The sequence below is a fragment of the Lasioglossum baleicum genome, chromosome 7 (genome assembly GCF_051020765.1).
Source record: "Lasioglossum baleicum chromosome 7, iyLasBale1, whole genome shotgun sequence".
NCBI lineage: Eukaryota > Metazoa > Arthropoda > Insecta > Hymenoptera > Halictidae > Lasioglossum > Lasioglossum baleicum.
Genome location: NC_134935.1, coordinates 16,583,189 through 16,598,077, shown reverse-complemented (window position 1 = coordinate 16,598,077; position 14,889 = coordinate 16,583,189). Strand labels below are relative to the sequence as shown.

General features: G+C 39.8%; 3 protein-coding genes across 6 annotated transcripts; all 3 read right to left on the bottom strand.

The window, feature by feature from the left end:
* Positions 1-87: 87 nt before the first annotated feature.
* Positions 88-9,186, bottom strand: Dnapol-alpha73 (DNA polymerase alpha subunit B). The gene is made up of 7 exons (XM_076427085.1): positions 9,024-9,186; positions 8,414-8,633; positions 8,266-8,314; positions 2,364-2,464; positions 1,385-2,176; positions 946-1,161; positions 88-523 (listed from the first exon to the last, which is right to left on the bottom strand). Exons 1-7 carry the CDS (start codon positions 9,169-9,171, stop codon positions 205-207), a joined length of 1,845 nt encoding a protein of 614 aa, XP_076283200.1. The 5' UTR covers positions 9,172-9,186; the 3' UTR covers positions 88-204.
* Positions 9,187-9,313: 127 nt separating this feature from the next.
* Positions 9,314-12,751, bottom strand: Dppiii (dipeptidyl peptidase 3). 3 transcript variants are annotated; one of them, XM_076427073.1, is made up of 4 exons: positions 12,608-12,751; positions 11,700-11,997; positions 9,731-11,474; positions 9,314-9,656 (listed from the first exon to the last, which is right to left on the bottom strand). In XM_076427073.1, the coding sequence occupies exons 2-4, from the start codon at positions 11,994-11,996 to the stop codon at positions 9,505-9,507; spliced, it is 2,193 nt and encodes a 730-aa protein (XP_076283188.1). In that variant the 5' UTR covers position 11,997; positions 12,608-12,751; the 3' UTR covers positions 9,314-9,504. The 3 variants fall into 3 exon arrangements, with proteins under 3 accessions (XP_076283188.1, XP_076283189.1, XP_076283187.1); XM_076427074.1 differs by having other exon boundaries at positions 12,573-12,711; XM_076427072.1 differs by lacking the exon at positions 12,608-12,751 and adding an exon at positions 12,247-12,529.
* Positions 12,752-12,914: 163 nt separating this feature from the next.
* Positions 12,915-14,709, bottom strand: LOC143210337 (DNA repair protein RAD51 homolog 1). Of its 2 annotated transcripts, none has more exons than XM_076427112.1 (3): positions 14,657-14,688; positions 14,375-14,491; positions 12,915-14,253 (listed from the first exon to the last, which is right to left on the bottom strand). In XM_076427112.1, exons 2-3 carry the CDS (start codon positions 14,465-14,467, stop codon positions 13,318-13,320), a joined length of 1,029 nt encoding a protein of 342 aa, XP_076283227.1. In that variant the 5' UTR covers positions 14,468-14,491; positions 14,657-14,688; the 3' UTR covers positions 12,915-13,317. The 2 variants fall into 2 exon arrangements, with proteins under 2 accessions (XP_076283227.1, XP_076283226.1); XM_076427111.1 differs by having other exon boundaries at positions 12,916-14,253; positions 14,578-14,709.
* Positions 14,710-14,889: the final 180 nt, after the last annotated feature.

Genomic DNA, 14,889 nt, shown 5'->3' with positions numbered 1-14,889 from the left:
TGATCGAAAGCCTTCGGGGCAACGTTCAAGTTATTAAATAAATAAAGAAAAGCATGATAAAATTACGGAAAATCAGAAACTATCGACTACCAAGTATTCTCTTTATTAACTGCACTCCAAATCTGAGCAAAACCGCATAAGAATAAACTTTTTGTACTGTGTAAAAGAGGTAAATTTTATATTCTAAATAAAAACGATCAGTTCTCAAACTTTTGCGATCTCGCAGGATACATTGTTCGGATTCCATTTTCCGTCGGTGTTCGGTCGTACGCACAGTTTCGCGTATACATATTTTTGCAATCGTTCCGGATTTAAAACAAGACATTCGTTCACTGCTTTGCAATAGTATTTAATGTCAGAGGGTAAAATCATGATATGCGGTTGTTGTTCGAAGAAACCATATTTTTTCCAAAGTGTTGTGTCAAGGTTCAAACCAGCAAAAGGTGGATACAAAGGGTAGAATGTTGATTGAGACAACACGTGGTCTGCTAAACGACCCAATCGATCCATGCCAGAGATGTTTCTAAAAAAGATACTGTATTAAACTTCTAGTCGCATTGCTCAGACCAAACTTAAAGTATACTAAAGAAGGTAGACTTTCGTTTCCAGGATTGCAGGGGTGCGGGATGAGTACTCAAAAGCGCTAGACAAAAGATCAATCTAGACCGCAATCGCCCTCAAAAATCCTATTTTTACGAGGCGTAATTTTTCGGAAGTATGAAGCTGCGCATACACGTAGCTATTTTCATAAAGCTGCGACAGCTACATGCTGCCGAACAATGCAAATTACGCCTCGGAAACGTAAACGTAGAACTTTTGAAGGCGGTTGCGACCTAGATTTATCTTTTGCAATCCTAGACCGAGTCTACCCCCTTAATAGAATTAACGATTAAATTTTCGATCGATGATGCAATTCTTGCGACCCAAACATTCCGTTCAACTTACGATACTTCCTGCTGTCCCAAATGCCTGACAATATCGACAGAAGTCACCCCTATATGCAGACCGTCCACATTTATTATACACGGATCCGGCATCGAGCACAGATTCGTAGCATTCGATCCAATTTTATTCGTATAAATAGTAAACTCTGGCGTCGGGTAAACCGGATCATGATGAATGTCACGGTTAGAGGATACAACAACGACCCGCGTGCGTTTCCTACATTGTAAAAATGAATGGCAATCAGAAATTGGAAAGTACTAGCACGATATTCACCCTAACAAAGGCACGCTATTTTCTCGGACTACAAAATGTAGGATCTTCCTACAAATTCTGCAAAAGTTCCCTATAATACTTCTAGGCATATGTGTAATTCAAGACTATAAAATTCTGTCCGAGAGTCTCCAGTGTGCCATTGCGAGGTTAATAACAAATCCTGTACCCTTGCAAGCATTGCATAACTCTCGATAAAATTTTGTCGAAAAAATCGTGGAAAGTGTCCATCATGGTGCATTTCTTAATTTCGGAGTGCGTGTAGTCGATGAAAGGTCCGATCAGTATTAAAACATCTGGTTCGTCTTCCTTGACGCGTTCCATCAGGTCCCACAGGGGTTGATAGTTCAAATTGTCGGCGGGTGTGAACGGTCCAGCCGCAACGTATACTTTCAGGTCTTCCGTTAAGTTCGGCGGTTCGGCGAGCGGTGCGTAACCCTTGACGAACAATTGTTTCACCAACAGAGCGTTCCCTGTCGTGTTGGTGCCCTCCACCACGACTATTTGCCCCGGAAAAACTGAATAGTGCTTGGTCCAGCCGAGATCCAACCGGATAACAGGCGCATTGTTGCCGAGTTTCGATGTGCAACCTTCCAACAAAACGATCTTCCTCCCGCCTGATTCATCGATCGAGGTCGATATTCTGCCCCATGTTCTAAACGCTACTTGGCTCACGCACATCACGTTTCTCACGCAACGCACGATTGAATTAGCAGGCTCCATCTCGTTCCAAAGGTGGCAGAGTCGGCCGCCGAAACTTTCACAACTGGCGCTAAGCGTGGCCCCTTGTTTCGACAACATTTCGTACATGTAAGTCACATCTTTCGGCACATGGGGATTATCGGCTTTACCGATCGATATATCGTGCTCGTTCTGGTTCTTCCAAGCCTCCACGTTTCGGCCAAAGTGCAGGAGAACTCCGCCTCTGGCGTTGATACTCGGAGCACGGTTGGGCACGTTCCTACAACATTATTACGATCAATTCGATCACACGTTAATGCCGTTACATATTCGGTCGAACCGCGCGATAGACTGCGGATTTTATGTTAAGAAAAGAAATCAAAAAATGTTGTTTTACGCAAAGATCTGAACTGGTTTATCAAAGATTGAATCATGAAATCTATTTCTTCGATGTTATATTTGCTTACGCTTTGGCAGTGTACGTCGATGGTGAAAAAGTTTGGGTTACTGCTCGTAATTTACTATCGTTCCCTGCTTCCAGTGTCGGACTTCTTGCTCTTTTAATTTGCTTGAAAGGAAAAAGAGAAGACACGAAATGAGATACACGCCGCCGAAAGATCGTAGAACTATGTCACTGAAAATGAAAGGTCAATCATAATTTTCGTGTACATAATCCCGAGAGAAAAACGGACCACCGTAGACGAGTAGGAATCTAGTCACGAAATGGAATTCAACGTGCACCACATTCATACTCGTCTATGGAATCATCTGTTTTGCATCGTGCTCGGTCTGTACAATTTTGCATAATATGCGTGAACAACTCTTTTTTCTGTGGAATATCGTCGGTAAGGTTGCGATGTATGGGCCTGAACGTGCTTAATGAGTGTGGATCTAGTCACAACTCGATCATCTGTGCACTAGACCTTCACTCATTCAGCAAATCCAGGTACGTTTTGCATCCTGCTCTTTCCTCCTTGCCGGTTACCTATTACCACCGACTGTTGGTAATCTTCGAAAGGCAAATGGCTCGAACAAACGAACGCAAGGGAAGATTTTGAACCGATACCGCCACGGCGGAGAAATATAAATAGTCACAGTGGCTTGCGTTCAGGAGTTCATCGTAATAAAGAGGGTTAACTGTTGTTAACCTGACCGATCTTGCCGCTCGCCTTTATTACGTATTATTTCAATCAAGTTCAGACCATTTCTTGTAATTCGCGTTCAATACCATTAAATTCGAATAAAAAGGTGTCCGAATATTCCCAGCAAGTCTATCAACTCCTGCGCGTTCACATTTCTTTCTCCTCGTTTTTTGTCAGAAGTAAAATATTTTCATTTTTAATGTTTCTCAGACTCTTCAACCTTAGTTGGAATTATTTGTAAACCGAAGAACCTGAGAGGCAATAAAATCGAAATATTTTCGTTTGAACGGGAAACAAGAGAAAAGAAACGAATGGTTTGAATTGAAGGACTTCGGATTGGAAGGACAAGCGAAAGAAAAGTATCGAGCAATTACACTCACGGAATCGCGCGTTACATAAGTCTCGTTCGAAGGGACGACCAGAAGTGTCGGGGAAATTCATTCGAACGATACTTGCTGTACCAGATCATGTAAAACTTTGGGTCGATCACCGCGAGGCTAGCTCTCTGCCCTCCCCCCTCCCCACCCCGATCGTGCCCGACGAATAACACACCGAGAAGAGACTATTTCTCCTTCTATCCCTCTCTCCGCGAACTAACCGCCCCTGGCAATCTTTCGCCCCACTGTTCTCAACAAAGATACCGTGGGAAATAACGCGAAGCTTTTACCAGATACAGTTGTAACCGACCGACCACGGAAATAATCCGTTGGAGATTTCGAATTGGTGTTCGAGCGTCGATATATCGATCCTTCCTTTCTTCTCTCCCCTCGAAGAAGAGAGCCTTTCAAATTTTTCGCACGACGCGTGCAAAATCAATGAAGAGTACCATAGGTTCGAGCCAATGCGGAGAGAAAGAAGAGAGGGAGCGTACGTCGTTGTTGGCCAATTGCACTTAATTAGTAGACGCAAGCGACTCCCTAAGGAACCGATCTTCCCAACCGAGTAAAGCTCGAGAAATTCAACGGTTGTATTATAGATTCGTATCCGTGCGGCGCGATTCCAACGAACATGCAACCAGCCGTGAATCTCGCGTATACCAAGCGACCATATTTAATCGTCTCATTATCGTGTATTTCGTGGAACGCGAGATAGTGCCTGGAACGTACCTGATTCATAAATTATAGCGAACCACAGGCAACGCGGCAAAAAATTGCTTGAGAACCGAATCGATTGCAGAAGTTTACACATGCCTATTGAATTTCACATATTTAATAAGAGACAACTAAAATGATGCACGTTGGATAACTTGTTTATTTCAAATGAAACGAACTCTGGGAACGGTGACGGTTCTCTTAATTTCGAAATTTACTGTAAACCAGGTGTAATAATTGATCAAATCTGTGGCAACTTTCCACAAACTATTTTATATTCCTGTTCTCGTTGAAACGCCGTAAAATGTTTCGAATTTGATTTGTTTCGACTAATCGATGGCCATAAAACGCTCGAAGCCTTTGTTAGCATACCTCGTATACACGAAAGGCAAGCGTATGTAGATTTTTGTGACAGACTGTATGTACAGTCATTTAACGAAATTTTTTCATCGCTTTTCTGAGGAGATTTTTTAGTAGAAAAAATTCAACCCGCGCTAAATACCCAATATCAAGAAAACAGATTATGCGCGCGCGCGCGCGTATGTGATCTTAAGAGAATCGTGTACGCACATTACCCACAGTCAGACATGTATACATGCTCTGTTCTGGTATATACGCGTCTGTATGAAAAAAATAGGTATTATCAGTCGGGAAGACGATGCAGAAAAATCTCGTGTTCGAGAGACGATCTCGTGTACTACCTTCCGAGTTATTATTCGGTCAACGAAGGTACAGAGTTAGCGTGAGAAATCACGAGAAAGAGAACCAGCAACATGTGACACGATCGAAGCAACAGGTTGTAGCGACGCGACGCGCTCAGGACTCAACAGAACGGTCGACGACATTCGCACTCGCGCGCGTCCACGCACACGTACACATATACACACACGCGGAATTACGAACTTCTTTCTCTCTTTTCTCTTTCTCTCTCTCTCCCTCCCTCTATCTCTGTCTCTCTCGCGCGCACACTAGCCCGCGTGCAAACATGTGCACAAAAAGATAGCGCGCCGGGTTATCCATAAATTCTCCGGATGCGCGAGAGTATTTCTATCGTTTCATGATTGAGAGAAACTATGGTTCGCGCGATTGTAGGAAAAGAAAAGATTTACCCGAAGCGTGGTGTATGTCCCGTTCCTTCGAGCTTGATCGTTTGACACGAGACGGGGTCTAAACGACAATAGTTTCTACGGTGCCGAGCGGAGCCGAGCCGAAAACGTGAAAAGAAACGCGAACAGTGGCGGTTAGCGAACAGTAGCAACAGCAACAGGTCGCCGCCGTGACGCGAGGCGTTGTACGATTGGCGGAATGACTTTCGAGTATGAAATTCACACAAATCGGATTCCATGATGGCCGACGCTCCGGTCGACCGTTTCAAGATGTAATGCACTGGCTCGCACAACTTCCCCCCAGTTACAACATGCCGCCGCGCACCAACGATTCTCTGAGAAATCGAAGACGATGTATAATATCACAATTCCCGGACGAAAGTGAACGAAAGCGAACTACATATAAATACACAACTAACCGGCGAACCACTTCGATACACTCCGAATCCGCGTGACGCGCTGACAGACAGTCCGTGGCGTCGTCGACTCGACGCCATCGGGATACTCGAACACATATAACGATCTTTTGCGGGAATATCGGAGAATAATTGATCCCGCGAACTGCCGCGGATTTTTCAAATAACTCGAGGATCGTGGAAAAGCACGCGACGGAGGGAAACATTTCGAGCTCGAAAATATTCTTCGGAGAGAGAGAAAGAGAGACAGCGCACGCGCGCATCAGGATGATAATGGAGTCTGGGTCCTTGAAAACTGAAATCGTACCCTTTGAAGAAATCTGGTCAGCTCTCTTAGATGGAAGGAGAATCCCTCTCCTTCGTGATTCCAACGAGGAACGCTATCTTTTTTCCGCCAATGAGAACGAATCCCACTATCCCCCTCCACGGGAACGTGTCCTTTGTGGGAGACTGGGAACGAGAGAGGTGGGGATAATGGCGGCGATCTACCTGGACGATTTTTCTGGCGGGAATTACGGTGCCTCGACGAGATCCTACAACGACGCTTCACTTCGGGAGAAGAAACCACCTGCCTGGGAATCGAGTCGGAAATTTCACTCGTACCGTAAACGCTCGACGTCGATTGTAAGCTCGACCAGATACAAGAATTTTTCATTTACAATGCACGCTCTAACCGATCTGTTGACAACGTGACGTTGTAATTTTGCTGAAATTTTTGTTAGTTTTTCATTTTCACGAAGAAATTGAGTTTCTACGAAAACGATTAATTAACACGTACGCTGCAACTAGATTGCGAGTCTTTCGCTGATTAGAAAATGATGAAATTAAACTGCGAATCTAAATCCACAACGAATTTGATTAATGCTACGAATAAAAATGCAACTAATGTTATGTAATTGCGTTTGAAATACATCGACAAAGCCGTTACGGCTTATACAACATCTTCCAGAGTTTAATTATGCGGTTGAAATTTTGAACAGTAAACAGTTCTTGTGAAACTATAATAGAATTATTAGAACAATTTTTCTTTGTAATGAAATAAATTTGAACAGACGACAGAGATCGTAGAAAAATTTAAAATGAAGAATTATTCACGTTCGTATGAACAATAAACTTCATCGTACTACTTCGAAAGTTGAGGATCGTTCAAGAAACGAAGTAACGTATTTTACAAGGGAAATACAGCGCTAAGGAACATTCTTTTTGTTACACGGAAAGCTGGACGTTTCACGAAGAATTAGATTCACAGGTAGAAATCTTACGTCATTGCTACTATAGACCATAGATCGACCATAAAGAATGTGAGACAGCGTTGCCAAAGCGAGTAAATCATTGCAATGCCAAGGTTGAGGTTCCACATAGAACGCGTCCTTGTTTCAACGATATACATAAAACAATTTCGCATTGTTCCACGATAACCTACTAACTTTTTATCATTTTTAGTACCATTTTTAAGTTAGTCAAAAACTGTCTTTCTGTAGAATAAACTCGATACGCGTGTAACGGAAATGTAAGAGTTTTTGTTTGTACAAGCGACCGTGTTCGTGAAAACCAGCTGTTTCTCATTACAAATTTGAAAAAATTGAAAACAATTTGTAACAAAAGAAAATCTACACATATCGTGCTCTGAAGAACAGTTTTTGGTATAGATCATTCTTCGTTGTAACTTTCGGAGTTCGATAAAATGTTTTGTACGCTACGATCGCGGCGAATTTCTATAAAAATTTGAATGTATTCGAGTGAATTATTTCAAAAATTAGCAGCAATCCCATGGAAACAATTGTATTTTACGTAATAGTTTATATTTCTCGTACCGAACGAGTAGTTTCATAAATCTGGCAACATTGCCGGAAGGCCATTACAGGGGTGGAGACCTTTCCCTCTTGAAAGAGAGAATAAGGGGAACAGGCAGCTTTTGAAATCATCAAAGTAGCCTGTTCGAAGATTAACAATAGGTCGGCGTAGACCGAAAATCTGAAGCCTTACTTCCAATCGTAGCCGGTAAATATGTAGAGTGAAATATTTTCGAAATATATTTAAACATTGCTATTACTTGAAACAGTTAAATTATTTTCCTACGTTTTTTTGCGATAAAAATAATAAATATCCCTTAAATAGTTTGATGTAAAATATGCAGTAGATCCTCGTATAAAGCGACAGAAAAATTATTGTTTAAAATACATTATACAGGGTGAGTCACGAAACGTGGTCAGCGTAGATTACTCTGTTGCTAGCGGTTCGATCGGAAATTTTTTTAGCTAAAATAACATGGTTCAAAGAGAGCTTTAAGCTGATTGCACCAAATTTCTTGTCAACATCTTCTTTCCAGAGTTTTTCATCTTCAGTCTTTTATAGATTAATCTACAATTTTTTGACACCCATTTTTTTAAAGCTCTCCTTGAGCCATGTTATTTTAGCTAAAAAAATGTTCAATCGAACCGCTAGCAGCAGAGTAATCTAAGCTGATCATGCTTAGTAACTCACTACGTATGTATATAGTTTTTTAAAACAGTTTTTGATCATATCAGACGAGGATCTATCATAATTTGAAAGGATACTTAATTAGAAGTGATTAAAAATATAAAATAAATGAATTAGAAGTAAAAGGACTTACCTTCGATACAACAGGTTGTCCAGTACTATATATGTCTAACACATTGTTACTGTTATAATAATATATGACAGTTCCATGTAAGAAAAACATTTAGCAATTATAAAAAATCGAGCATTACACATTTCCATTGTAACTCACAAAAGGATACATGATTTCTTCATTACTTTGTACATCAATTTCCATATTTGACGCTGCGTGTCGAACCATTTCATCAGAGTCTGTCTTATTATTTTTTAATTCCTCTTTCTCAAATTTATCAAGATCATCGAGAGATGGATTAATATTTAGAGATTGTGGAATACTGTATGCTATCCATAATTCAACAAATGCTTCTTCATCGATGCCATAATCATGGCAAAGCTGAAGACCTAATTGAAAATGTTCTTTTTCAAGTTCAAGCTTAAATACTTATAACTTCGTAGATATATACATATAATTCAACTATTGGAAACATTATACGAATAATAAATATATATATGAATATTATGTGTGTATTACATTTTTCTTTGTATTAGGTTATAAAAGATAGTGACGAGTTTAAACATATTAAAGATATACTAAATGTTAAATCGTATATAATAACACAAAGAATTGCAGTAATTGCAAATAGCAATGGACACACATCAAGATTTTAAGTTAATTTCAACTTTATTCGTCGATGAACTTATCAAGCAGTCATTGGTAAAAATCTATTTGCACGAGAAATTACGATAGCAATAATTTAATAATGAAAATAGTTGACTTAATAAATAACTTACATTTGTCGACGACAAGTTTTTCTGGAACATCGCAGCCTAAACTACAGAAACACGAAACTAACGTCTCTTCCGACACCATATTGTACCGTAAACCACCGTAAACTACGTTCTTCAGGATTTTCCCGCCAACTCGGCGAATAGTGCACATGCGCAGTTGTGTCGCTCTCTCATTCTCCCTCTCGTCGAAATAATTGCAAAAAAAATCCAAAATCTCTAGGTGAGAGTATATTTGTTTCAAAACTGTTCCAGGTCGAGGTCAGAATTTTGGTTTGGAAAATAAATACTACGGTATAATTTAAATGTTATAATTCAAATGCTTCATTCGTTACAAAATCATTCCAAAAGAGAATATTATCAAAACCTATAGCTAGTAGTGTTGTTAAGTGTATGTATATCCATTCATACATACACGTATTTTATTACAGCACGTATAATTAAAAAAAGAAGAATGTAACGATGCGTAGTTTTACTGATGGCCAAATTAGTTAGCGTCAAGTGTGAAGTGTTCCTTATCTTTTTCCCACAAATCAATGAGAGTTTGCGAGATTTCTGGAGAAGGGAATCTTTCCATCCAAGACTGAATCAATCCAGCGAAACTGGGTTCATAATTCTTCAGTTGTACTCCATCCGAACCTGATTGACATTAACAAACAAATTAGCACAATGAAAAATTGTCATAAAAAAATAAATAACGATTAAGTAAATACCATTTACGAATGTGTTCGCTTGTACAAATATCTTTCGAGGTTCTTTATGATCAAGAATAATGTCTCGCCAACGTGCCCATGGCATCTCTCCAGTTTCAGGTACTTCACTATACTTTTCGTACATCTCTCTGGCCGCTTCGACGTCGCCAGTGCTTTTGTAAACTTGCAATTTCGTTAAAAACTTTCCGATCGCTTGTTTCCCAACAGTCCGGATTTTGGTCCTATCTACCGTTAATAATAAACTCTTCCCATCCTCGGTAGGAACGACGGTAACAAAACCTTCGCCGGCTTCGAGGCATACTCTCAGCAAAACGTATCTCGCTTGAGAGTGAGCTTGCAACCATTTCTTGGTAACCGGTTGATACATTTCCAAAGCTCTCGCGCAGCCGTTCCACAAAATCATCAACCAATTTATATAAATTACATCCTCGGCTTTTGATCCTTCGTGTCCGAATATCTTCAACACACCTTCCTCCATGCACAAATACATCCCAACAGCTTCCGCTCTGCATTCTTCGTAAGATGATCCCATCGGACCAAACTTCGAATCATATGTTTCGCCTGGCAAAAAGAATTTGTCTATCACTTCTCCCGTTAAGGGATTCTTCACAGATCCCTTATCGAAATTGTACGAATCAGGTCCCAGCTGTCTTAACATTTTACCCGTTCCATGACCAAGAAGCTCGTGCAAACTTACTTGCACCTCGAAACTGAGAAGTCTGTAGGTATTCAAAATATCCTGATCCTCTTTCGACAAAAATGGTATCACCTCCAGTGTCATACTCGCGGGGATTACGTTTCCGAGAGACACGTTTTTGAATCCCTCGGATTGTCTAATTTCGTCGTAGTTTGGAATATTTATCCCAGCCGGGATTCCGGATCCAGAAAATGTTAGAACATCCAAGGAAGTGAAGTCGGGGCTTAAGAATTCATCCTTTTCCAAATCGCTGCCCCAAGGAAGCTTTTGAATATACTTCTCTGCGTCATTCACCAAAGCCGCAAATCTTTCGGACACTTCTTTATTCACCATCGCTACAAATCCCTCGAATTCCCCTCTCTGGCCAGCAGGGTCTCTGTACGTTTCGATAAAGCCTATGTATGTTTCTATAACTGGTCCCTTGTCCTTAACCCAGAAACGAGAACCATCTTTGTGATCCTGCAATAATCCTGTTCTAAAGTGGTCTATATACTTATTCAGCATATTCTTCTCATGGTCGTTCGCGGTATACTCAGACGCCTTTTCTAAATTATCGACAACTGCGTCTAACAGCTTGCTATAATCTCCTCGTGTGATCCTAAATTTCGAATCCTTGAAAGTTTCTTCCGGCAATGTAATCTTAGGATCCTCATCGGTTTTCACAGAAGCTAATCTGATTTCGTAGGAATTTGTGTTGTCAGAAGCTACTGTTTTAAAGCATCTCGCATTGTAAGATTCTAATCCCTTCTGTTGCATAAATTCGTTGACCAAATTGGCATCTTTGTCTGTACAATTGGCAGAAAAATATGTTGTAATTCCTTTTTCACCTAGGCCTAAAGACTGTTGCTTCTCTTGTATTCCATAAGTGATGTCTTGAATTTTATTCCATATATCTGTTATACTATCAGGATTATCCTTGTACGCTTTAGAAACTTTTATTATGGTCTCAAACTTCTCTTTGGGCAAGTTAGGAATGATTTTACTGTCTCCGTAAGACTTGTAGTTACCGCCGTTAGCAAATACACCACAATTATACACTAGGAAACCCTGAAAACATATGTGGAATTTATTATAAATTTTTCACACGATAAATTGACATTATCACGCTGTGTTACAATCAGTTATGATTTTCGTCACATGTACAGGGTGTTTGGTAATAGTTGATTGAGAATTTTAGGTTGTCGAACACCCTGTACATACATACATCTATTTTCAAAGACTATAAAACTAATGGTACATAAATAAAATCGAAATTTATTGTCGAGAACTTACCTCAAATTCTTTTTCGGTAACACCGGCGTCGAGCGCCGATTTTTTCAATTCTCCCACGTTTTCTGATATGAAAATTTTGTGCAAAAGAGCGAATAACAGCGGTGATTCAGGAGAAGTTTGTACAAACACAATAAGACCGCCGTGCCATGCAGCTCGGCTTAAATAATGCGCATACAGTTTCTCTTTCGTTGTCAAAGCGTTGAATGCTGTTTCGCATTCTAATAAAATGATGGGCTGGTTGTTTGGCAAAGTAAATAAAGAAGTCTCGTCACTCATTTTCGTGTAGAGGTGTCTCATACTGAAATATAAAATTACGATTTACGATTAACGAACTGAGCAAGTAGACGGCAAAACCGTTTCTGATATAAAATTAAACGAATGCTCTATTTTGAAACGAATATAATTCTATAAAAAAAAGCGTTCAAGGTTAACTGAGTTGCCAGAAACACTGACATTCAATAACCCTAAATAGTATGAATTTGTAAATACCATAGAACTGTTACATATACCGTACAGTTATAGAAATCATTTGAAACACATAACCTACCAGAAATGAAAATTTTTATTGAAATGTTTAATTTTTCTACTTCTCCATGGAAACGATTCAGTATGGCTATTTTGTGAAGGAACACCGTTACAAAAATGTCGCGCAAAGTCGTGAAATATTTTTTTATAAAGGATCGTTTGCCGGCGAAGAACCCACGTATGCAAATGGAACATTATAATTTATAATTTAAAACAACCCCCGAAGTAACTGGCCATACCAGAGACCAGAGATACCAAAATTTTCTATAGATAGGCTATTTAGTTCCGAAACTATATATTTATGTATTTATACTCTATCCAAGGAAAGAACAGTATTTATTTATTTACCGCGTGAAGACCAGTGCAAAAAATCTGAACTTTACCGAGGCTAATGCGGAATGACAAGCTGGAACTGGTCCCGATTTTCCAATTCTTCCTCCTGCGGTGTCCGCAGGTGTCCGTCGTTTCAACGAACCTTATCTTTAATTTTATCAATCTTTATCGTGTTGATTTGAAAATAACATCTTCCATAAACAAAATTCGCAGATCGAAAAATTTAGAAAACAAACAGAATCTTGTTCTTTTATTCGCAATATCTTTTATTATTATATAGTAGAAAATATATATTTTTATTTATACAGATAACACCATTTACACGAAATGAATTACCATATATTTTTTTCATTAAATTCTACTTATATTTCACGCGATTACCATCATTAATTGTTTAATTTTTTCGAGTAACTGATATTATTAAATCTCTTTATTATACAATATACAAAAATAGAAAGGAAGGCACTGACTCAGTTTTTGATTATAAATAAATATACAGGACGTTTCAATATTCACGGTCTTCCCATGATCGGGAAGGGAAAAAAAGAAGTCGTAGAACTTGTTGTAATAAAACATGTAAACGGAATGAAATTTTTCCACAGGACATTTTTTATCAAGAAAAATGAGTTCGAAATATCGCCTATTCACAACTTGCTCGATATGATATATATGATATATGAGAATACTTCAAACTCAATTTTATCAAACTTTTATCAAACAAAATTTTATGCTATATTTTTTGCTTAGCATTAGTATAGAATTATTCTTTAGCATCTCCAATTCCATCTGCATTGATAGCGAACATAGCCTCGCTTTCAGGCAAACAAGGCGAACCATATATTTTACATATTCTTGTTTCTCCCCTTCCCTTGCGCAAATAGAGTCTTGTAGTACTTGAATGTGCTAGAATGTGACCACCAATTGGCTTTTTTTGATCTCCACCGAACATACTTGCTGCACCATCGACCTGTGCCATAACTTGGTTGGTAATAATAATAGCGACACCATGTTCGTCGGCTATTCTCAACAGCATTCTGAGGAACCTAGCTAAATGTAGTTGTCTGGCAGCCAATTCTCCTCTTCCCGAATAATCTGTTCGGTAGAGACCGGTTGCACTGTCCACTATCAGCAAAGCATACCTAGATTCTATCATCATAGCACTGGCTTGAATTAACAACTGAGTTTGATGGTCTGTGTTGTAAGCTCTGGCGCAAGCTACATTGTCTAAAACAGAGTCCCCTGCAATTTTATATCTTTCTGCCACAGCGATTAATCTTTCGGGTCTAAAAGTTCCCTCTGTGTCGATATAAAGACATTTTCCTTCAGCGCCGCCCATGTCTATAGGTAATTGACAATTGACTGCCAATGTGTGACATAATTGCGTTTTCCCTGATCTAAATTCTCCAAAAATTTCTGTGATTGAGCCAGTTTCTATACCACCACCCAATAGTCTATCTAATTCGCTGGAGCCAGTAGTTACGAACACAATGTTCGAACGAGTTTGGTGAATCTCTGTGGCGCTCTTAAAGCCCATAACAACCAATTTCGAAGCTTCTTGTAATATCTTGTCCGCTTTCGCCTCGCTGATACCCTTTATGCCAATCAGCTGCTTCTTGGGAGCATAAGCTACAGCTTCTACAGTATAGAAACCTGCTTCCTCCAGTTTCTTAATGTCCCCTGCTGTTATACCATTCCTCTGGAAAGTAAATATATTTACTGAGCGGTTCTTCAGATCTCTTGTGCTTCGCGAATAATATATACGATCTGGCAGATACATCTTTCAAAATGCTAAATTTACTTTTGGGTTATAGACTCACCTCGAGAGTTTTTACTAATTTCGCTTGTGGATTATAATCGTCAACTTCTTCATCGCTCTCGCGGAGAGTGGCTGTAGTCGCTGCCGCTGTCATTTTTTAAATAAAATCTTGTCTTTCCTAAATATAAAAAAGCAAGAATTTCAGAGCTCAGCAATTTAAATCATGCTTTGCGCCAAAATCATTGGTTATCGTGCCAGTAATACCACTCTTTGGATCCACTCAGAGCAGTGATGCCAAGGCTGTGGTACTGTGGTACTAAACCATACCCCCACCATAGCTTACTATTGCCCCTACGTATCCTTTCCAACACGCCCGCGCGCTACACTCACCAGCGTACCTCTATGGATACAGCAGAGGTACGCTGGTAGTGTAGCGCGCGGGCGCGTTGGAAAGGATACGTAGGGGCAATAGTAGGCTATGGTGGGGGTATGGTTTAGTACCACAGTACCACAGCCTTGGCATCAGTGACTCAGAGCCACTGCCGTTACTTGACTTCTTGACTAGACAGCAGTGCT